We start from the raw sequence: 15,326 nt of genomic DNA, 5'->3' as shown, positions 1-15,326 counted from the left end.
CTTCCTGAGTTCCCAAACTACAGAGCGGGCCCTAGGCCCAAATCACAGAACGGCGCGTGTTAATTGCACATTAGTCTCGCATTGTCAGACCTTCGTCCATACAGCAATCTGGGATGGGAGAAAAACGTGCTCACCGTTTATTGGCATTTCTTTAAACCAATCACAATCGTCTTGGGTAAACACTGGACGGAGCCACTGCAAAATAGCCTCGGGAAGGTACTTGTTTTGGTGGAACATGTACGTTCAAAGGTTGTTTTAGTCGTGCAACAGAAAACTCAGATTGGACAGATAGTCTAGCTAGCTGTCTGGATTTACCCTGCAGAGATCTGAGGAGCAGTTAACCATAGTCCTCAGAAATCCACAAGGGTTTAAAATTACAACACAAAGAAAGCGGAACGTCGTGGATATAGACTAATCGCACAAAATTAGGGGCGTTAAAAGGAATTTGTTATCACATTTATTTTGACAGCCCTGGTTTTAAACATTTGATGGCAACTTTATATTAATGTTGTAATCTTTACCGTTTTTGCCAGACACTGCTTGCTGCAGTCCATGAAGCACATCCAGGTCCTGCGGGACCAACTGGTGGCTGATGGCAAGAAGCTTTCCTATCAGAGTCGGGTCAAGGACGAGCCTGCCTACTACTGCAACGAGTGTGACGTGAGTAGCTATCAGTCACTAACCATCCAACTCTCTCTATCAAACTCAGTTGCCAGTTAATTGGGTACACCTTGCTAAAATGTAATTGTAAAGTCAACTTTGTTGTCATGGAGGCTGTAGTTTGTGGTGCCGTTTAAAATGTTTTGCTTTATACTGATAGGTGTATGAGTTTCTCCCCCTCAACATCAATGAAGGTGTTCATTAACCAGGGCTATCTGACCTGTGTTCAACCCCTTATTTTGTCAAAAGAAGCCAGTCAACACGGTGCGGTGCATACCAATTACCTCATGTGCTGGCAATGGGCGGGGTTTACACAACATACAATTTTAATCAACAGCTAACATCACATACTCCGGTCCAGCAACGACTGTGCGCCCCCATTTCCAACCAATGACCCAACCCGGTTGTTAGCGACCCTGGTCTTGTGCAATTCACATTGAAATCAACCAGGGCCGCAAATCAGTCCGTCAACGTGGACAAACACAAGTCAACCCAGGTTTAGCCCTTTGTGTGAAAGGGGTAATAGAAACAACTCGGTGTAACACTACAAGTATCACAAAAAAAGTTCAATCAATATTCAAAAGTGAAAAGTAGGGATGTCCCGAGCAATTATTTTGAATATTGAATATCTGCTAATACTGAGTTCCGATCCGATACTCACATTTGCTCAGATAATAAAGCTGCACACAAAAGTAACTAAAATATGCCTTAAGCTTAATTTAGTGCAACAAATGAGTCTTTTCTCTCAACACCAAAACAGTTCTCTTTAGGATCCCAGCAAACCCCCAACCAAAGAATAAACTGTTTCAAGTTCCCGCTGGACAACGAAAACTAAACTTAGCTAACTAACTAACTCTTGCGCTTAAAAGGCAATCCTTGATTTTCTTCTCGTGTTTACCAATGTCAGCTCCAGGGAATAACAGTCTGAAATTGTAGAATTAGAGTAATCCGCTTCTGTAAAAAACGGGTAACTAAGAAAGAGACTTTTTTTACTTGTTGACATGGGCTGGCCAGCTACAAGACACTCACACACTGTGGACGGACAGACACTGGTGAGTGGCTACGGCATCAAGGCGGTGCATTTGTGGCACAGGGCGTGTGTGATTAAGGGCGGTGCTCACTACAAGCTGATGTAAATGATCGGAGTAGGGTAATCGGGGTAAATGCCGATCCCCGATCGGTTAAAAAAATGCCAAAATCGGCTCTGATCGGGACATCCCTATAAGAAAGCTAGGACTTATTGTCGGGCTGTTGTATAAGTTAGGTGTACCTAATAAACATAAAAATATTCTCTGCAAGTAAGAAAGGTCACATGAAAAACATGTTGTTACATGTACCACAATGTCCACTGTCCAGCTATATGCTGACTGTGTTCCAACCACTCAAAAGCCAGTATTTGGTATACCTAGCTAAACCAAGTACTTAATAAAACAACCTTACAATATATCTCATGAAGGCCATTATGCTTAGTTGATTAAACTTATAGATGTCTTCTCGAAAATATTAGAGACCACCTCAGTGGGTAGAGCAGGCGCACATATACTTAAGAGGCCCAGGGTTCAACTCCGCCCCGTGACGATTTCCTGCATGTCTTCCCCCTCTCTCACCTAGTTGTCCTATGAATTAAAAGGCAGAAAAACCCAAATATAATCTTTAACAAGAAAACAGAAACCTCAGTACAATACATTACAATTCAACGACACCACAAACAGTCTCCAAAATGACTATCAAGGTAGAATGCAAGGCTGTTTTAGAGTACATAACCTTGTCTCAAATGGTTAATTTAGTCGCAGGAATCTACAGTGCATTCTTTTTCACCATGAAACTGGATCATTGTTACTGCAAGCTGACTGGCATAGATTTATAGTAGAAGTACTTTCTGAATGTTTCTTAACCTGAACCTGTCCTCTCCTCCGTTACAGTTGGAGGTGTTCGATTTGCTGTTTGTGACAAGTGAGAACAGCAGCAGGAAAACATATGTGGTTCACTGTGAGGACTGCGCACGTCAGCGTAGCCCCAACCTGACCAACGTAGTGGTGCTGGAGCAGTACCGCATAGAGGAGCTCATGAACACATATGACTCCTTCAACCTGGTAATTCTTCAATATTCCTGATTTTTCCTGCTGTCTTTTGTTGAGGATTCAATAAGTTGTGCCATTTAAGAATTTGAATGTTCCCTTCTGACGTGGAAAATTGTTTCTGTTGTGTGTCTCACCAGGCCTCGTCCTCCTCCCGGTGACAGAGCTCCCCCCCTGCGTCTCCTCAGCCATAACCAAAACTCCTGCAAGCCAGGACAAAAGACACAGTTACACTTTGGTTTTCAACTTACCCTTTTGTTATTTAAGATCATTTTTGCTACTACTACTGCAAATACTTGCCGAACAGCCAGTTGAATAAGTTTACTCATCATTACTGTTTACAAAAAGAAATACCAAGCCGCCAATAAAATACCAGTTTACTCTCAGATGGTGCTTTCAACCAGACACCCTGGCAACATTGAAGTTGAGAACCAGGGGGCAGTTGGTGCTGCCATTGAACAAACTGCAGCGGGTAGTTGATGATGTGTCTCTGTTGTTGTCTTGAATACTGAAATTTGTACATGCTGTTTGCAATTTTTGTGGGGTGCTGTCTTTTTAAAAAATAATTTATTGTTTTTGTTTTTTTCTAAACTAGATCAGCCTAGATATATACCACATTGGCCTTGTATTTAGAAATAAGAGAAAATGAAAAATACTAATAATAGAGATATGAACATTTTTCTAAAGCATTAAGAATTAAAAAAAAAAATACAAAACATACGGGTTTTAACGACTTCAGTTGTTTTGGGGGGGGTTTCATTTTGTCTTTTAGATTCTTGTATGTGTTGTAAATCTTGTGTTTGTATTAATTCTACTTTTATTTCCTCTGGAGATTAATATCCAGTTGTCACTCATCATCAGGTCCTTTTGTTCATTTCTTCTATCTCTGTATGGGCTCTAAAAAGAAAAAAATCATTGCCATCTGGTGTTTGTGTGTTGTACCTCTGATTGTTTTGTTTCAATATGCAGACTTGGTATTTTCTGGATTTATTTTGGCATTGTACATTTAATTTAAAATGTTTCCTCTATTTATTGGATATCAATGTTCTCCCTTTTTTAATAGGGTTGTACAAGTTTGTTGTTTTTTTCCTCTGTATTTTTTATAGAGACCGATTGCTCTGTAAGAACTGAACTGTGGGGGTTGTGTGTTCACGGGAGTGGAGGCTGCTGTTTCTCTGGTGCTTGCCTCTCATGACTCCTGCCTTTTCCTCCTGATATATATTAAATGATATCTTTATCTTGAGTATAACGCCACCTTTCCTGTAGACAATAGGCACACCGCTCACGTAGAGAAGATGACTAATGGAATGCTCATCAAGGAGAAAAAAAAAAAACTTTCTGAGAAATGGTAAATTTTTTTATTATGTAGGGGGCTTTTAGATGAGATTTTATTGATTTTATGATATATTATCTGTTGAATATGATAACAGGATAGATGGTGCTAAATGTTCTCTTTGAACAACTTTTTTTTTCTGTTTTCTTCTTAAAATGAGAATTCTATTTTTCCTGTTGCAATATTACCATACCCTTTTCCTTCACTTTGTGGTCATTTATTTATAACTGCACTGTTTAGAGAAATCACAGACATACTTGCAGACACACACAACCAAACTGAGCCAGACATGTCTTAAACACTTGTGAATTTGTGTGACATTACTATGACTATTAATAATAAACGCTTTTTGATAAATCCAAAAGTGAGAAGGACCTGTCTGTTTTCTTTTCAATGAACTTGCTAGGTCTATCTAATCTATCAATAACATTCATAAATGACGCAGGTAACTGAATGCTGCGCAACCAATCACTAGACCTGTCAATGAAGTTCTCCAACAGCACCAGAACATCCGTCATGCATAGCTGTAGGCTATACTATGACTTTTTTCAACACCCTATTCTACATTCTAATATTAATTTATAAGATACAGAACATACGTACAACAGCAACAAAGACATGAGACAAACCTCCAACCCACAGGGCTTTCATTAAAATAAATATAGTATGACAAAAAAAGAGGAAAAAAAGTAATAGTATAGTATGTTGAAAAACGTGATAAAAAAGCAAGTGTAGTATGTCGAAAAAAAGTGGAAAAAGCCATGGTATAGTATGTCCAAAAAAGTCATAGTATAGTACGTCGAAAAAAGTTTAAAGAAAAGTCACATTATAGAATTTCGTAGTATGTAGAAAAAAGTGGAAAAAAGTCAGTTTAGTATGTCGAAAAAAGTGGAAAAAGAGTCAGTGTAGTATGTCGAAAAAAGTAATAAAAAAGTCATAGTATAGCATGTCGAAAAAAAGTGGAAAAAAGTCATAGTATAGTATGTTGAAAAAAGTCATAGTATAGCATGTCGAAAAAAAGTGGAAAAAAGTCATAGTATAGCATGTCGAAAAAAGAGGAAATAAAGTCATAGTATAGTATGTCGAAAAAAGTAATAAAAAAGTCATAGTATAGCATGTCGAAAAAAGAGGAAAAAAAGTCATAGTATAGTATGTCGAAAAAGAGTCATAGTATAGTATGTCGAAAAAAAGTCATAGTATAGTATGTAGAAAAAAGGTGAAAAAAGCCATGGTATAGTATGTCGAAAAAAGTCATAGTATAGTATGTCGAAAAAAGTAATTAAAAAGTCATAGTATAGCATGTCGAAAAAAGAGGAAATAAAGTCATAGTATAGTATGTCAAAAAAGAGGAATTAAGTCATAGTGTAGTATGTCGAAGAAAGTCATAGTATAGTATGTAGAAAAGTCATAGTATGTCGAAAAAAGAGGAAAAAAAGTCACAGTATAGTATGTCAAAAAAAAGAGGAAAAAAGTCATAGTATAGTATGTCGAAAAAAGTAATTAAAAAGTCATAGTATAGCATGTCGAAAAAAGAGGAAATAAAGTCATAGTATAGTATGTCGAAAAAAGTAATTAAAAAGTCATAGTATAGCATGTCGAAAAAGAGTCATAGTATAGTATGTCGAAAAAGAGTCATAGTATAGTATGTCGAAAAAAAGTCATAGTATAGTATGTAGAAAAAAGGTGAAAAAAGCCATGGTATAGTATGTCGAAAAAAGTCATAGTATAGTATGTCGAAAAAAAAGTCATAGTATAGTATGTCGAAAAAAGTAATTAAAAAGTCATAGTATAGCATGTCGAAAAAGAGTCATAGTATAGTATGTCGAAAAAGAGTCATAGTATAGTATGTCGAAAAAAAGTCATAGTATAGTATGTAGAAAAAAAGGTGAAAAAAGCCATGGTATAGTATGTCGAAAAAAGTCATAGTATAGTATGTCGAAAAAAAAGTCATAGTATAGTATGTCGAAAAAAGTAATTAAAAAATCATAGTATAGCATGTCGAAAAAAGAGGAAATAAAGTCATAGTATAGTATGTCAAAAAAGAGGAATTAAGTCATAGTGTAGTATGTCGAAGAAAGTCATAGTATAGTATGTAGAAAAGTCATAGTATGTCGAAAAAAGAGGAAAAAAAGTCATAGTATAGTATGTCGAAAAAAAGAGGAAAAAAGTCATAGTATAGTATGTCAAAAAAAAAAAAGAGGAAAAAAAAGTCATAGTATAGTATGTCGAAAAAAATCATAGTATAGTATGTTGAAAAACTGACAAAAAAGCCATAGTATAGTATGTCAAAAAAAGAGGAAAAAAAGTCATATTATAGTATGTCGAAAAAAGTCACATTATGGTATGTGGAAAAAAAGAGGAAAAAAAGTCATAGTATAGTATGTGGAAGAAAAGTCATAGTATAGTATGTAGAAAAAAAGGTGAAAAAAGCCATAGTATAGTATGTCGAAAAAAAGTGGAAAAAAGTCATAGTATAGTATGTCGAAAAAAGTCATTAAAAGTCATAGTATAGTAGGTCAAAAAAAGTCACAGTATAGTATGTAGAAAAAAGTCATATTATAGTATGTAGAAAAACAAAGGGTAAAAAAAGTCATAGTATAGTATGTCGAAAAAAAGTCATAGTATAGTATGTAGAAAAAAGGTGAAAAAAGCCATGGTATAGTATGTCGAAAAAAGTAATTAAAAAGTCATAGTATAGCATGTCGAAAAAAGAGGAAATAAAGTCATAGTATAGTATGTCGAAAAAAGTAATTAAAAAGTCATAGTATAGCATGTCGAAAAAGAGTCATAGTATAGTATGTCAAAAAAGAGTCATAGTATAGTATGTCGAAAAAAAGTCATAGTATAGTATGTAGAAAAAAGGTGAAAAAAGCCATGGTATAGTATGTCGAAAAAAGTCATAGTATAGTATGTCGAAAAAAAAGTCATAGTATAGTATGTCGAAAAAAGTAATTAAAAAATCATAGTATAGCATGTCGAAAAAAGAGGAAATAAAGTCATAGTATAGTATGTCAAAAAAGAGGAATTAAGTCATAGTGTAGTATGTCGAAGAAAGTCATAGTATAGTATGTAGAAAAGTCATAGTATGTCGAAAAAAGAGGAAAAAAAGTCATAGTATAGTATGTCGAAAAAAAGAGGAAAAAAGTCATAGTATAGTATGTCGAAAAAAAAAAAGAGGAAAAAAAAGTATAGTATGTCGAAAAAAATCATAGTATAGTATGTTGAAAAACTGACAAAAAAGCCATAGTATAGTATGTCAAAAAAAGAGGAAAAAAAGTCATATTATAGTATGTCGAAAAAAGTCACGTTATGGTATGTGGAAAAAAAGTCATAGTATAGTATGTGGAAGAAAAGTCATAGTATAGTATGTAGAAAAAAAGGTGAAAAAAGCCATGGTATAGTATGTCGAAAAAAAAGTCATAGTATAGTATGTCAAAAAAAGTAATTAAAAAGTCATAGTATAGTATGTCAAAAAAAGAGGAAATAAAGTCATAGTATAGTATGTCGAAAAAAGTAATTAAAAAGTCATAGTATAGTATGTCGAAAAAAGTAATTAAAAAGTCATAGTATAGCATGTCAAAAAAAGAGGAATTAAGTCATAGTGTAGTATGTCGAAGAAAGTCATAGTATAGTATGTCAAAAAGTCATAGTATGTCGAAAAAAGAGGAAAAAAAGTCATAGTATAGTATGTCGAAAAAAAGTCATAGTATGTTGAAAAAAGTGGAAAAGTCATAGTATGTCGAAAAAAGTCATGTATGTCGAAAAAAAGAGGAAAAAAATTCATAATATAGCATGTCCAAAAAAGTCAGAGTATAGTATGTCGAAAAAATGTGGAAAAAAAGTCATAGTATGTCAAAAAAATTTGAAAAAAAAGTTATAGTATAGTATGTGGAAAATCATAGTATAGCATGTCGAAAAAAGGATTCTCGACTGTTGTGGAAAGAAGTGGCTGATCTTTAATGCAATATCTACATTGCCCATTATCAGCAACCATTCATCCACTGTTCCAAAGGCACATTCTGTTTACTAATCTGATATCATTTTAAAAGGCTAACTGAGAAAACATTGGAGAACCCTTTTGCAATTATGTAAGCACATAATGTAATCTGAAAACTGCTGCCCTGATTAAAAAAACAATGCAACTGATCTCAGCTGGTATTCTGTCTATAATGGAGTGGAATGGAAATTTCTAAGTGACCCCAAACTTTTGACCGTAGTAGTGTATGTCGAAAAAAGAGGAAAGAAATTCATAATATAGCATGTCCATAAAAGTCATTCGTATGTCGAAAATAATATATACTATGACTTTTTTCACTTTTTTCTACATACTATACTATGACTCGTTTTGACATACTATGACTATTTTTGACATACTATACTATGACTTTTGTTCCTCTTTTTTCGACATACTATACTAAAACTTTTTTCCCCACTTTTTTCGACATGACTTTTTCTACATACTATGACTTCTTTTCAACTTTTTTCAACATACTATGACTTTTTTCGACATACTATTCTGACTTTTCCACTTTTTCCGACATACTATACCATGACTTTTTTCAAATTGTTTTGACATACTATACTATGACTTTTTTCGATATGCTATACTATGACTTTTTTTGACATACTATAACTTTTTTTCCACTTTTCTCAGCATACTATGACTTTTTCCACATGCTATACTATGACTATTTTCCTCTTTTATCGATATGCTATACTATGACTTTTTTCTACATACTATGACTTTTTCCACATACTATACTCTGACTTTTTGACATACTATACTATGACTTTTTTTCCTCTTTTTTCGATTTGCTACATTATGACTTCTTTCCACTTTTTTCGACATACTATGACTTTTTTTCCACTTTTTTTGAAATACTATACTATGACTTTTTATATTTCTTTCGACATACAGTACTATACTATGCCTTTTTTTCCACATTTTTCGACATACTATACTATGACTTTTTTCCTCTTTTTTCGATATGCTTTGGTATGACTTTTTTTGACATACTATACTATTGACTTTTTTCTGCATACTATACAATGACTTTTTTCACATGCTATACTATCACTTTTTTCGACATACTATACCATGACTTTTTTCAAATTGTTTCGACATACTATACTGACTTTCCCCCTTTTTTCGACATACTATACAATGACTTTTTTCCACATGCTACATTATGACTTCTTTCCACTTTTTTCGACATACTATACTATGACTTTTTTCCTTTTTTTCGATATGCTATGACTTTTTTTGACATACTATACTATGACTTTTTTCTACATACTATACTATTACTTTTCCACTTTTTTCGACATACTATACTATGACTTTTTTCCACATGCTACATTATGACTTCTTTCCACTTTTTTCGAAATACTATGACTTTTTTCAATTTCTTTCGACATACAGTACTATACTGTGACTTTTTTTCAACATACCATACTATGACTTTTTCGACATACTATAACTTTTTTTTTTTTTCCAACATGCTATATATACACTATTTTTTTCAACATACTATACTATGGCTTTTTTTCAATATATACTATCATTTTTTTCGACATATACTATGGCCTTTTTATGAAATTTTTCGACATACTGTACTATGACTTTTTTCGACATGCTATGCTATGACTCACTTTTTTCAACATGTTATGTCTTTATCACTTTTTTTGAAATAATAAACTGACTTTTTTCAACATACTACATTATGGCTTTTTATCACTTTTTTCGACATACTATACTCTGGCTTTTTCATGGCTTTTTTCAACATACTATACTATGACTTATTTCGACATACTATATTATCAAAATTTCCGACCGCACGTGAAGGCAGCATGTGAAGGTAGTGGAAAAAAGACAGATGAAGCGAGAGTTGAAGCGACTGGTTTGATCACACTCAAAATACACAAAAAGCACCACACCCTCTCACCTTTGGGAGCCAGCTCACTACCCTGAAATGTGTCAAAGCCCACCTTCAATTCATTTACACTAAACTCCTACAATAACAAGTCATATCCCTCAGCTGTGCCAAACATTTGTCATTCACGTCCTAAACTTGCGCTTGCTATTGTTAGATATGCGTGTGAAAAAATAGAAGGCTGAAATCCATAAAAAAGTTTCCATTCAGACATCCAGGGTAAACTAAGGAAGTTGACTGTCCTAGTGGGAAAAACTTCAGATAGCAGAGCAGGAAATAGAGGGAGTAGTACTGCTCAGACTTTAGTTTCCTCACTAAATTCAATAGTGAGTCAAACAACACTTTTAAATTTTATACACAAAAAGCAGATCACTAATGCATCGTCATCACATTCCAACGTGTAAACTATGTTGCCTTACATGACACAACCTCATTCTTATTCCCATACAGTATACTATACCTGAATTGTATGAGGTAATGTGTTTTATGTCATGTTGGGGAATCTATAAATTAAGAAAAGTCTGAAAGAAACTTGATCATGCAGATGTCCTCTAAACTCAGTAAATATAACTACTAATATGTGCCTGGATGTATGTCAAAATGGAGATGGATAATCCTGTACAAAATCTGTTTAACACTATGCCTGAATGAAAGGTGCTCATATGGAATGGTAGTATAGTAACACATCAGAAAAGCCATGCCATTTGTAGGGTCATAGAATATCATTTTCAATATCAATTTTAAGATAGGATCTCCATTGTCTTAAAAATGTTTGAATGAAAAGCTAACAAATTAATTCAATACTTTTTAAACAAATAAATGATCTAGCTATAGATATAAACTAACGTATAACTTGCACTTAAGAGAATCAGATCAATCTTGTGGATTTTCTAAGATCTTCCTTGAGAGGAAAGGTAGGTACAAGCCTGACTGTACAGTATATCTTCAGTGTTCACAGGCAGAGTGACAGAGCATTGGAAGGTCACTGTGTACTCAGGTCAAGTTAAGGGCCGCAGGGCCGGCAGAGGGTTAGAGCATTACTGGACAGACTAAAGGAAATCCTGCTTCAAACCCCACAGGAAGACCAGCTCCGTCCGTCTATCTGTGCACCAAGCTGCAGTCAGGTGATGAGAGAATGAACGGTCTTTCCTCCGCAAAACAAATTTGTCAGCGGTCCAATCAACACCACATGGTGTAATCATGTTGGACACAACTTTGAAGCTTGTTTATGCTGCTTTTGTTGAGCATGAGGAAATATTATGTAGTAACAATTTCATCCGCGATGAGTTAAAGTTCCCCAAAGAAGAGTTCATGTGAACTCCTCTGACAGCAGTGACTTAGTGACAAAGACTGCAATGCCAACAATGAAATGATTAAACTAACTAACCGGGTTCCTCCCTTGTACTGTAAACCATCATGCTGGATGTTGATCTCAAAATACTGTATTTCAGGCCAATATCTTGTAGGGGCAAGAAGAAACATCAATATCGTTATAGTTTCTACACTTACACACGCACAAAAAAAGGATAGCATGGAGACCAAAGGACTGTAAGTAAACAAACATTGCAGCTCAAAGCAGAGGAAAAAGGCTAGAAAATCAGGATCAGACAACACTAATTATTTAGTTCATGCTATGATCTTTTATCATTTAACTGATTACCGCCTTCCTCAATATCTTTGTACTTCTTACTTCATCCTCCTTGTCTGATCCTGTATTCCAGAGAATCCAAGCTGTTATCCAAATCTAAAATAAACATTTCCTGATAGCGCATGTATATGTCATCATACATTGTAAACAGTGCAGACTGACGTCTCTTGCTTGGCTTCACAACATCTTAAATCTTTACATCATGTAACTGCTGTTAAACCCAAGGCTTGACCTCTGCTATAAAGAATCACCATCTGAACCTCAAAAAGTCCACACAGTTTCTTAGCCTCCACAGACTCTGCTTCCAAACCACTATGCAAAAGTAACATTTTCGGTAACACTTTACTTGAAGTTTTCTACATAAGAGTGACATGATACAGTCATGAACACATGACACTGCATGACACAGTCATGACACATGAACCCTAACCATAACTTGTCATGACAAAACCGAATGACACTTACTAACAGAAGAGTTATGTCAAAAACGTTTGACTTGTTTATAATGTTTTATGACACGTTCATGACAGTGTCATGTCGCTCTTATGTAGAAAACTTCAAGTAAATTGTAACCAAAGTTTCTGACAACTTTAAGCAGGATGTAAACCTAATCTTGTTATAGAGTCTTAATCAACTAAATCTCTACACAGAATTTCCATGAAAGCTACATGGATGTTGGTCATTTATGCTTCAAAGCTTAAGGTTTGTCAAGTCCTAACAGGATGTTTTTAGAGCAGTAAGGTGACGTAGCGGTCAGAGACAATGTCCTTCAAGAGGAGGAAACAGGCTTAAAACACGGTTTCCTCTTCTTTAAATTAGGCGAACGTTTTTCAGCTTCAGCTCAGGTGCAAATTCAATGCAATACTTTTAGGAAAATACTTGTTTTCCTAAAATAATGAATAATTAGAAGATAAGAACGATAATTCTATTATTCAAAAGATGCAACTGTATATGCACTGTATGCATCTTAGAATTTTTTTTTTTTAATGATTGTTTTTTGGGGCATTCTAAGGCCTTTATTTTCACAGGACAGATGAAGACATGAAAGGGGAGAGAGAGGGGGAATGACATGCAGCAAAGGGCCTACACTATTTTTTTCACGAGAGCCACACTGATAGGACAAAGTCAATAGGAGAGCCACTTTACCGCAAAGTATCAGAAATTACATCTAATCATAAACAGCATGTCTGCTTATCAATCTGTCACCCCTGAACATACAATATGCTTTTTTCTACAGCCCATCATGTATTTAACCATCCAAGAGCACATTCAGCGTTGAGAGCTGGAAAGACCGCCCAAACTCTGCAGCGACTCAGTGTTAAGGACGGAAGGGCCGAGCAAGTTTAGATATCTTTTCTAATCTACATTTCCATCTTGTAATGCCAATGTTTTGGGTATTTTTTAAATAGAATTTTTTTGTAATAGAGCAGACTTAGGGTTATGTTTTTTTAATGTTTTTATGAAATATCTGTATAGACTGCATGATCACATCACCGTATTATTTACTGCCATGCAAGCCATAAATTAAAGCTTGGCGAGCCGCAGTAGGCTCGCGAGCCACGCAATGAGTAACACTGCTACAACCTATCAAATCAAATACCGTATTGGTCCGAATATAAGACAACCCTGATTATAAGACAACTCAAGACTCATTTTTGGAAAAAATACTTTTTGAAGACCAAATCTTGTTTTTACAAAGAAAATAATTTTATTTGAAAATAATTCTAATAAAAACACATACAAAAAAAACAAGGTAGGCTGTTGTTTTTAACATCTTTTAAATAAAATAATATTTTCAATATCTTTTTAGATGAAAGGGTCACATTTAAATTAACGGTAAATATTTCCAAGGCCTTCAGCTGAATGACTGCTCTGGTAATGGGCATCCCATCATTCCGTTTTTCAGTCACGTAATCGCACACTCTCCTGTCAATCTCTTGGAAGCGGCCGCTTTGAGGACCACGGTAAGATTTTCTCTGGCTGTTTGCATTTTTAGACTGTATCATCTCCATGACAATGCCTCGTACTTCCATTCTAACTTCCGACTTTTAGGCTTTTTTGTAGCTGGATATATAATTTGTTGCATCTAAATATGAATGTGGATAGTGAGATGCTTACTACAGTTACATTTCTAGTGATGAATCGGCAGAAACACGTTTTATTTCTCTGATTCACTGCTTTGTTCTAACGCCGCTGGGCTCTCTCTCTTCACTCTCTCTATCTGGCTTGACCATGTAACGTTACCCGGGCTTTCTGGCGGTTGTTGAGGATCCGTCTAAAACTCTGCCATTTCAACAGCTGTTTGTAGCATTAAAATAAAATGGATAATGGATCATTTCATTTCTATAGTTTATAGCTGACTTTACCAGCTGACTTCTCTATTGGCTGTTGAAACAGGTGACCTTTACGTCCTTTACGTTCTAAAACCAGCCTCTGAAACTTGAACAGCTGAGTCACAGCGCGACCATCAGCTGGCTTGAGTTGAGCTGAGATTTAGTTTGAGACGATCGCTGTGTCTCTCCATGTTTCAGGCCCTGGCACTAGCTAGCTGTGAGGGACGGTGATTCGCTTCAGTTAGGAGGGCAACACGTGTTTTACTTGTTTTCATGTTGTTGGTGACATCTGTTTTTGTGGGTGTATTAACATAAAAAGTCTAGACCCCAAATATAAGACAACCCCACTTTTTCAGACAAAAAACAAAAAAAACCCCAAAAAAACATCTTATATTCAGACCAATACGGTAATTGTTGATTTTCTATCTCTTTTTAAACTGCTCTTTAATGTTTTATGTAAAGTGTTTTGAATTGCTTTGTTGCTAAAATGTGCTATGGAAATAAAGTTGCCTACTACCACAGCTCTGCGCACGTGTGTGTGTGTGTGTGTGTGCGTGCGTGCATGCGTGCGTGTCGGAACTGAGCCCTGCTCTCGGTCAACATGTTTGCATTTATGCGGTCGGGTACCGATATTTGGCACCATTTGATTTAACGTGAATCGGTCCTCGGTACCCAAAAAAGTACAGAGTTTGGTACCCAACCCACACACAGAAACACACGGTCCTCGATTTCATAGATTGGGAAGATACAAGACTGTTGCCGAAAAGATCAACGGCGCCTGCGGTACATTGGGTACTTTGGTTAGACAGCCTGCAAAGTCTGCTGTACGGCTTTATAGAAAACTATTCTTAACAATTATTGCTCTAGCATTGGTGTTAAATCTGTATTTAACACCATTGCATTAAAACACTGGTACAAGCAAACACAACATGTACAGTACAAAACAGACTTGAACTCTCACAGGTGCACACTACATAAACTGAAGTAAATTTGGGTCTTATACATACTGTATATTACCTAGCATAGCATATAACAGGAGGGCCCTGTTCTTCCAATGCATTTTCCTATTATTCTGGCTGGTGACAAATGCATGAGAGACATGCCAGAGTGTCCTGAGTGGACACAGGTACCATGTCCGGCTCAGTTATATGAAGCACTAACAAATAAGATAAAGATGGAGACTACCGACAAACCCTCAGCCTGGTTTTGATCATTGTAACTATACCTGGAGATCACGTAAATAGTTTCAACATCAACAATCCCACATCTTAAAAACAAAACGCTCCTTTAGTGAAGACAAAAATAAGATAATTCAAGGCTATCTGCAGGTAAAGCAGTAAA

General features: G+C 35.4%; 1 protein-coding gene and 1 long non-coding RNA gene across 6 annotated transcripts in view; both read left to right on the top strand.

Annotated features, from left to right (window-relative positions):
• Window positions 1-4,435, top strand: part of kdm6ba (lysine (K)-specific demethylase 6B, a) — a 114,469-nt gene extending 110,034 nt beyond the window's left edge. For all 5 annotated transcript variants that reach the window (XM_036004741.1, XM_036004743.1, XM_036004740.1 and 2 more), the window contains 3 exons: window positions 534-660; window positions 2,583-2,753; window positions 2,879-4,435. In XM_036004741.1, the coding sequence (XP_035860634.1) occupies window positions 534-660; window positions 2,583-2,753; window positions 2,879-2,899 (319 nt within the window). In that variant the 3' untranslated portion in view covers window positions 2,900-4,435. The remainder of the gene's footprint in view (window positions 1-533; window positions 661-2,582; window positions 2,754-2,878) is intronic.
• LOC116042329 lies at window positions 667-1,486 on the top strand. The gene is made up of 2 exons (XR_004103190.2): window positions 667-1,015; window positions 1,157-1,486. It is a non-coding gene; the product is annotated as an uncharacterized LOC116042329 (long non-coding RNA).
• Window positions 4,436-15,326: the final 10,891 nt, after the last annotated feature.

The sequence above is a fragment of the Sander lucioperca genome, chromosome 9 (genome assembly GCF_008315115.2).
Source record: "Sander lucioperca isolate FBNREF2018 chromosome 9, SLUC_FBN_1.2, whole genome shotgun sequence".
Classification (NCBI taxonomy): Eukaryota; Metazoa; Chordata; class Actinopteri; order Perciformes; family Percidae; genus Sander; species Sander lucioperca.
This window is presented reverse-complemented; position numbering and strand designations above follow the sequence as displayed.